Consider the following 9,031-nt stretch of genomic DNA (forward strand, 5'->3'; position numbering starts at 1 on the left):
TCCCCTAGACCAGGTTGCTCAAAGCCTCATCCAGCCTGGCCTTGAACACCTCCAGGGATGGGACATCCACAAGTTTTCTGGGCAGTCATGTTGACCTTCTCATCAACCAACATCCACAAGTCCTTCTCTTCAGGGCTGCTCTCAATCCATAAACCCCCTCACTGGTCTTCTCTTGTTTCACATGGGGATTTGGGATGGTTATTGCAGATAACAACCAGGTACAGTTCCTCCATCACTCCTGAGCTTTTCTGGTGGGGTAGCAGTGAGGAGGCAGAGACAAAATGCTCCTCTGTGGTGGTCACTGACCTCTGCAGGAACACTCGGGCAAGCTGAGGCTTTCAAGGGATCAGTCAAAAGGTGCAGCAGGTCTCCTCATGGCCAGGGCACCGAGTGTCTACACATTAGGTAGGATCTGAGTCTGGAGTCTGAAATCCCAAATCCTCACTTCAGGTCTCTTAGGGGAAAAAAAGAGAAAGAGGAAAAGAGGAAAAACGGAAAGGTTGTTTACAGCTCATTTACCAACATACCTGGTGGACCAGGATCTCCTTTGGGTCCAGGAGGCCCTGAAATAAATATTTAATGGATATTTTCAGTAGTACGCACTTGTTGATGAGCATACCAGTATGGAGTTGATAGGCTTGAGGTCTGGTCTGAAGACAGCACCCTTTTTGGAGGGCACCCAGAGCCCAAGCCTGCAAGCTGTGGGAGGGGAGAGCAGCCCAGAGCTACGTGTGCAGCTGCAGTGGGATCCGGGGGGGTGTGTGGGGCTGTGCTCTGGGTTCTCCAGCTGTGTCCAGCTCCCCAGCCAGGGCATCCAGAGCCAGTATCCAACCCTGGGTGCAAGGGCATCACTAACTGACAGGAAGACCAAATTTTGCCCTAGCTATTTGCTCATCTGAACCAGGTTTTTGGCCCAGCTTTGCCAGTGGTGCAGAGGACCCAGCTCTCCCCCTGCACAGCCAGCATGGACAAATGGAGCTGTACCTGCAACCAAGGTAATGTTGTTCATCATCATCATCAGGTCTGCATTGCTGTTTTTGATTATGGTGATTTCTTTTTCTAAGATTCTCCTCCAGTTTTCTTCATGTCCCATGTGCTTCTCTGTAGAGTTTCTCTCCAAAAACTGTTTGTTGGCAAAGGAGCTTTCCAGAATCTCTTCTGTGTAGGAGGTATTTTGCTCTTGAAATTTCAGTATCTCTCTCTGCATCTTGAACACTGAGGAAACAAAAGGTCCATGCAGTGAATATTCCCTGCTTGATCCATCTGGGAGATGCCTGTTTGGCAGAGCAGGTCTTCAGCACCTGTGGAGGACACCATTTGACCCGGGGAAGTGGTTTTCATGTGCCAGCCCTTGCTGCAGCCTGGAGCACAGCCAGGAGTGCTTTTGCAAATGCAAAGCACACGTACAGGGTGGGGGAATGGTTTCCCCCAGGGGCTGCTTTGACTTGTGGTCTGTGGAGGAGCATCTGTGCTCCTTCTGAGGTTTCCTATTTGGGTGCTCATTCTCGCTTGCCCGTGCCCCCCTCGAGCACCCAGCCAAGCTGTGTTTTGACGTCAAGCCCATGGTAAGTTTGCAGCTTTACCTTTGTACACCAGCAGCCCCTGGCCAGCCGTCAGCAGCAGCAGGTAGACAGCAAGGGCCGACCGAGCACAGCATGTGGATGGCTTTCTTTGGCTTCGAGGCTCTGAAAAACAACAGAAGTAGGGTAGACGTCTTCTCACATCTCTCCTTCTATGAGCTCTGCTTGCTTTCAGCCATTTCAGGCTTGGCCACAATAAATGAGCAGCGACAGGGAGCAACGAGGTCCCTCTGGGAGGCTGCCAGGTCCTGCAGGCAAGTCAGGCTGCCTTCTTCTCCTCTGGGCTTTGCACCGCAACTCACACTTGGCCGCCTTTTCCTCAGCCAACTTAACCAGCTCACTTCCACCAAGACTTAATCCAGCCTATAACAGTCTGAATGTGGTGGGTCTCCCTTTTCTACATGAATAAACTCCCCATTTCCTTCGTTTTTAGTTGTCCCAGGCTGCCATTCAAAGAGGGTTGCTCAAAGCACATCCACTCTCCATCCAGAGCATCACATACATGCGATTCCAACAGTGAGGCACATACACATCGAAACAAATGAAAAATCAATAGTAAACTGAACTGCAGAACAAATGAAAACAAGTTGTAACATTTAAAACAAATCGTCATCAGCAAGTGTAAAAGAAGTAAACTGCTTTGTCAAATTTTGGCCTTTAGGGAGAAAGAAGTATTTCAGAAGCATTAATAACTACTTCAGACATTCAGTCAGTTACCCTTAATTGAGTTTTTTCAAAGTAATGTAATCAGAAGTTCAAAGTCCAAGCTTTAAAAGAGTACAATGATTTAATTACTTTTACAACAGAATGGTTTAGTCAGCAATGAAGTATTTATATTCAGCTGAAAATTCATAAACTTACATTTTTTTATTGGATCTAGTGATTTCAGTATCTTAACTATGAAGACATGAAAGTTTTACTCAGTGAAATTAGGCATTTTCTAAAACAGGAAAAGAACTAATTTTTTCTGATTCTCAGAATCAGCTTTTGGCTAGAAAGGACATTTTCACATACTTCCCTTTTTAAATGGTCAGTTAATTTAGTAGCGAAATCACTGTAAAAAGCATTTAATATGCAGTATAAATGCAATAATTCATTTTTAGGTGCTGCTTTCTTCATAGACCAGATAAAATCCATATCAATCCATTTAGTAAAAAGAAACCTTACCACTTATCTGAAAGGTTGTGGTAGCAGCTGAGGCAAACCCAATCTTGTCTGAAATACTGAAAGTGTTCATATCACTCAAATTTCCATCTTCTCCGTATCTGTCTTTAATTTTCATGACAAATTTCTTGTGGCTAACCTAAAGCCTTGTCAGATTATGGACAACAAAGAACTTAAGGGACTTCCTATCTGCCTGCTGATTTGATACGCTTTCTGATATGCTTTTCCTATAGCTGCTCAGTTTTTATAGACTTGTGAGAACTCTGATGTGGTAATTCGAACAGTTCCTCAAAAAATCCCACAGCTAAGATGTTCAGCTGTTCTTCTGTGCTCATTTGAGGACACCATGTCCACAGAGGCTCGGGCAGGATCCTGTAAAAGGTTCAGCCCTTAGTTATTCCACATCTCTGCACTTCAGCAAGGTTGACATGAGGTGCCCATTTTGCTCCTAATACAAGGAAACCTCCTCATGTAGCCAAGAAGATCCCAGGTTCAATGTTAGCTTGGAGATCCACCCCCTGGGGTAGGAGGTGAAGCACTGTGTGGTAGTGAAAAACATTAACTTGCACCAAGATGACAGCTTAATGATGGTGCGTGACTGAAGTGCAAGGAAGGAAAGAATCAGGAGGAGTTGTAAAGACAAGTGAATTATGACAGGGTGGGGGATGCTGAAGCCCAAATGGGTTTGGGATGTAATGGAGAAGAGACACTTGCAGCCTCCTTGCTGAGACTCTCTCCTGTCTCTGCTTTCTCCCTGACCCATTTTCCACACCCACGGACACAATCCCTACCACCTCACCACTTCTTTGCTCACATTCTGTAAAACCCACCCCTGCAGACCTCACCGTGACATTTGGCATTTGGGCATCTCCATTTGTGCCGGGGTTGATTCTGACTTTGCAAAGCGAAGCGACTCACCCAAGCCCGCAGGCGTGAGCCGTCGGTAGGCGATGGGCAGAGCCCTCCGCGCCCACGCTGCTGCCACCACGTGCTGCCCTCTCAGAGGCACAGGGCAGTCCCCATCACACGGTCTTCTCCTTGGCTGCAGATTCATGCTCATCTGCAGGGCTGCTGGGTCCTCATTGCTTTCCATGGCCATGGAAGAAAGTGCGGCATAAGCTTCAGGTAGATGAGAGCTGGAAATCCACACCCTGACAGCCCAGTGCAGAATGAAGATCTCTGCCCAGTGCTTGACATATAGATCTCTTAAGGGTTAAACCAAAAAAATATGTGGGGATTTTTAAATCTATTTCTATGTTCTCCTTTGTGCAGCTGTGACCTGGATTGGCACCAGCAGGGAGGAAGAGGAGTTCTCTGTTATCATATATTCTGTTACACACTGCGTGGGAACTGGGACAATTTGTTTTCCTGTGAAGGGATCAGATACCCTTTTGAATCAGGGTGGCTGGAGAGGTTACCACCAACCAGCTGAGCCACAGTAACTACCTGTGCATCCTCTCCCTTCATGGCATCACCTCCTCACCAGGGTAAGGGCTCGTATCCAGCCCATTTCTAACAGTTTGGGTGGTTCAGCTGACCACTCTGCGCAAGCCTAAAGCCATCTACTTTTGCTGGGCCAGGCGAGGGGCTGCGTATGACTGCACTTGTGTAGCCAAGTGAGTGTTTATAGGGATGGGTGCGATTCAGGTGCACGCAGAGAGCAGATTTACAGCAGCAAGGCTTTTAACAACACATCTAGGCAAATCCATTTTATTTCAAAATTATTATAAAGAAGCTGGCAGCTGTAGTTTTCAAAAAGCCCTTCTAAAAGGCAAAAGGTGCAATAAGATCTTTGTGCTCTCCTTCCCTGAGAGAGAAGTTCAGGAGTATGTTTTCCCATCTCTCATGGTCATGCTGTAGCTGTGTCGTTCTCAGTGGCCCAGGTGGTATGGGTGTAAAAGCAGGGGTAGAGACCCCCGATTTTGACAGTCTTGATCCAGGGTTCGAAGCCCCATCCTCCACTTAGCTGTTTTGGGAACATCAAGAGCAAAGCCATGATCCCACCCAACATTGCCTGCCAGCTGCCATTGCCTACACAGCCGGTCAAACTTAGTTCTCCCCTTATTTCTCATTGATTTAGCCTCTGTGTGCTGCCACATTCCCATCAGCCAGGTGAGGATCTGGCTGCCTGGGAGCATCGCGGTGTGTTTCCATCTGGATGTCAGCCTCTGCAAACAGGCGACAGATTTCCCTGTGCACGTGGTGGTGGGGGTCTCAACCATGCCATGGGCTTCAGAGATCATGACACGCTTGCTCAGCCTTTGCGTGCACTTGCTGTCGCTGCCCCCGCCTTGCCTTCTGCTGTCTTTCGTTTCTTGCTGCACCATCACTGAAGGCAGCAATAGATTGACTCTGATTGTGCAATTGGGTTTACTATATCAGGAAAGAAAAATAAAGAAAAGAAACTGCTGATTCAGTGCAGTCTCCCTAGGTTGAGGGTTTGCTGAAACAATGGGATTATTAATAGAATAGCATTTTCCAGCACATTATGGGGCATGTCTGCTGGGCCATCAGCCTCACCCTCCAGGCTCTCTGCTAGGAAGCCCTGGCCCCTCTCCCTGCCCTCAAATGCTCCGCTGACATCTCAGGGAAGAGCCCAAAGTCCTCTAGTTCATCCCTTCCCATGGTCTGAAGTTGGTGGTTTGTGCCAGGCAGAAACCAAGACAGTTGTCCTCATGCTCTCATTGCAAAGGTGCATCACATCTGAAAAAAGTTTTCTAAACAGACAGCAGCTGCCTCAAGGTCACGGGCCCATGGGTAGCTGCTGAGGGAAGGAAAGGGAAGTGTCTGGTCCCTGGCCATGCCCACTGCCTTTCTCATCTCCTTTCACTGCTGTTAGCCACAGGCATTTGCCACCAACAAAAACTCATGGCAGAGTGAAGAGACGTAATCCCAAACTCTGACCTGGCATTAGCTAAAGACAGCACTTCGCAGCAGTGATACTGCCAGGGAGCTTGGACTGATGTTAACCTCCTCAGGATAAGCATTTAGCCTGAAAGAACTGAATTTGTGATTTTTTTAATTTTTTAGGGTTTTGGTTTTTTTTTTTTTTTCCCCCAATGAGAAGATATCCTAGTTCAGAGGTGTTTCTCCATTTACCTAAAATATGGTAATTTTTCCAAACTCATCTATTTGATTGCAGACACTCTTGGGCATAGATGGGCAGCCTTTGGTGCCCCTCCAAGGATGGGGAAGAGAGAGGTGATGGCGCAAACAGACCCCACGCTGGGTAAGCCATGGCAGCAACTGCCACCCTTTCTGCTGTCACCTCTAAACTGAAGTGAGAGTGGCAACCAGAAAAGGTGTCAGTCTACCCCTTATCCCAACAGCTGCACTCACGTTTCTGCAGATAGGCTTAAAAAAACCCCAAAAAGCAATCCTGCCCACATACCACACTGCTCTCCCACAGAAACAAGTAGCCGTGGTTTGACCTGGGACACAGATGATAGATTCACACCACAAAGCCACCAGCAACCAGAGCTGTACAACTGCCTCTGCAGTGGTAGGTTTGTTTGTAAACTAGCTTGGGGCTTTTTTCCTCCTTTTTGCCTGATTTTTTAGTTTTTTTCTCTTTTTGGAATGAACAGTGTTGGTGAATTGTGACACCCAGTCAGCTCTCGTGGGGCATTAACCCTGGGCACCAGCCAAACACCCACCCAGCTCGTCACTCAGTCCCCTCTCCCAAGGGGTGGGGAGAAAACAGAAGGAAGGTGAGCAGACTCATGAGTTTATATGATGATGGCTTAGTAAGGAAAGCAAAAGCTGCACTCGCAAGCAAAACAGAAAGAGGAATTCATTCTCTACTTCCCATCAGCAGGCAGATAGCCGGCCGCTTCCTGGAAAGCAGGGTCTCAGCATGCGTGATGGTTGTTTGGGCTGACGAATGCCCTAACCACAAACATCTCCCCTTCTTCCTTCTTTCCCTGAACTTTTGTTGCCAAACTTCACGTCATATGGTGTGAAAGATCCCCGTGGTCTGGGTCAGCTGCCCTGGCTATGTCCCCTCCCAGCCTCTTGCCCACCCCCAGCCTATTCAGATCCTTGACTCTGTGCAAGCACTGCTCACCAACAGCCAAACCATCGGTGTCACCAACACTGCTTTAGCCACAAATCCAAAGCACAACATCATATGGGCTGCTGTGGAGAATGTTACCTCCATCCCAGTCAGAACCAGTACAGCTCTCCAGTATGATGGTGTTTATGCTACAATGCCTTGTTCTCCTTGAGGAAGGACCAAGGGCTTTGATGCCCACAGACATCAGGAGGCACTGTTGAATGCAGGACATGCCAAAGGTTGTGAGTGATCTGCCCACTGGCAGCTCATGGAGGTGCCAGTTCTGGGGTGTCACTTGTGAGTGTCCCACTGACTGTGTGGCTCAGCCCTGGTCACCACCCCCTAAAAAAATTTGTGGATCCATCTCTAAGAGCAAGAGAAGATGTGGTACCTGGAGAGTTTCCATGCAGAAGAGAGACTGAGGCCAACACACAAGATCTAAACTGCTGTGATTTGTGCCAGGGCATTAAAACAAAGCTTGAGCCTGGACCCAGATGGGAGCAGGGCCCTTGTTGTGCAGTGCCCCGTGTCCCTACGTGCCCAGAACTGTCCTCAGGGGGTCTGGCTGCTGTGGTAGCACCTGGGCTCTCCTGGGACCACGGAGAAGCACTTGTGCTAAAGCAATAAAATCCCCAGCACTGCCTGGCTGACATTTCTCTTTTCCAGCTTGATGTGTTGCTTGGCTTTGTTGTAGAGATTGAAACCAGATTTTCTTTCCCTTCTATGAGTTATGTTAATTTGTGTTTCATCAGAACTTGCCTCTTCTCCTTTCCTTTTTTCCCCCCCTTTAGGCTGGATCCAGCTGCACCATGAATTCAAGAAACCACCTGCAAAATATTTTAATGACTTCAACCTGCTCTTTGAGGTGAATTAATACCAGGACAGCCTCTGCAGCATGGTGAAATAGTCAAGATTGGCTAAGTAGGCCACCCTCAAAGCTGAAAAATATGTTCTGCAAAGCAGCCATTCCTGAGAGGTAGCTGTTTTCAAGGACCTTGTACAGTGCTCCTCACTTCAAAGAAAGTTGTCCCTATTCAGGTAAGAGCTGGAGACACCAGCTTAGAAACAGGGCAGATAATGAGAGGTGCAAAACCCAAATGGTCTGTTATAAACATCACAATTACAGTGTAGCCATGTCTCCACTTTGCTCCATCTCTTGGGCTTTTAAAATCCCAGGGTCATTTTAGGTTTGCTAAGCAGCTATCAGCCACACCAAATGATGCTGCAAGGGCTGCTGCGGTCCCCTCTGCCCAGGTGTGTCCTCCACAACCATTCCAGCCAGGCAAGAAGGTCCTAACCTGCCCTCTTTTTTCAGGAACATCTCTGGGATTATGTGAGGTTTGGGGTCATTGTAGTTTTAGACATTAAGCCAGGCAGGTAGTCAGCAGATTGTTCAAAAGGACATTCCTAAAGAGGTTTACTGTCGGGTATTGTCCTTGCGCTGGGGCGCATCCCAATGAATTGCCTGCACGTCAATGCGTTATTCTGGATTTATCTCAGGGTAAACAAATTAAGAAGCTAATACTTGGGCTTCCACTGAAGGACGCCGCAGGGCGGTTTGTCTCTGATAACGTTTCTGGTCCAAATTTCCATGTCCTGAATGCTACTGGCAAACACTTCAGCTTGAAAATCCATTAACCTGTAACAACCCCATGCCCGTTATTCAATGAATGCGGAGAGCAAACACGTGTGCAAGCAGCTATATACACAGACTTGAAACCATCCCTGACAGCAGTCCGTACAGAATTAACTCAAAACAACTGTCCTGTAAAACATGTGTGCAGTGCTAGGCATTAAAGCTCAGCCCTGAAAATGTTTCAGACTCGTCTGCCTCTTGGTTTTCTGCTATCCCTAGGGAGCAACAACCCGCCCTGTGGTTCCAATCATATCCCATAATTGTTGTGGTGACGCTGGGTGTTTCAGAGGCCCTAAGCCATGGCTTTTTCCCTTGAAGTTCCTTCCTTCGTCACCTGCCCTCTTCTCTCACATCCCTTTGCCATCCTCCTGTGCAGCTTCTCTGGGTGCTGACACAACCAGACTGTTCCCATCTGTGCAGCCCAGCTCTGCAAAAAAGCCTTGATTCCCTTTCAGTGACTTTCCTGCTGCCAGTGACAGCCACACAGGGCTGAGCTTGCTCAATCTCCTGTTCGGAAATGCTAAGCTCTTGTGTGAAACCCCCATCATCAGCATGTGGCAGGAAAAGTGACAGAAAAGACGCCTTTACTGGGAGCTT

General features: G+C 47.8%; 1 protein-coding gene across 1 annotated transcript in view; it reads right to left on the reverse strand.

Annotated features, from left to right (window-relative positions):
- The window catches only part of MARCO (macrophage receptor with collagenous structure), a 9,941-nt gene extending 7,079 nt beyond the window's left edge, over positions 1 to 2,862 (reverse strand). Inside the window, exons 1-4 of the mRNA XM_010083060.1 lie at positions 2,748 to 2,862; positions 1,584 to 1,685; positions 985 to 1,215; positions 528 to 563 (exon numbers count right to left, since the gene is read on the reverse strand). Coding sequence (XP_010081362.1) covers positions 528 to 563; positions 985 to 1,215; positions 1,584 to 1,685; positions 2,748 to 2,862 — 484 coding nt within the window. The remainder of the gene's footprint in view (positions 1 to 527; positions 564 to 984; positions 1,216 to 1,583; positions 1,686 to 2,747) is intronic.
- Positions 2,863 to 9,031: the final 6,169 nt, after the last annotated feature.

The sequence above is a fragment of the Pterocles gutturalis genome, unplaced genomic scaffold, assembly GCF_000699245.1.
Source record: "Pterocles gutturalis isolate BGI_N339 unplaced genomic scaffold, ASM69924v1 scaffold16685, whole genome shotgun sequence".
Taxonomy (NCBI): domain Eukaryota; kingdom Metazoa; phylum Chordata; class Aves; order Pterocliformes; family Pteroclidae; genus Pterocles; species Pterocles gutturalis.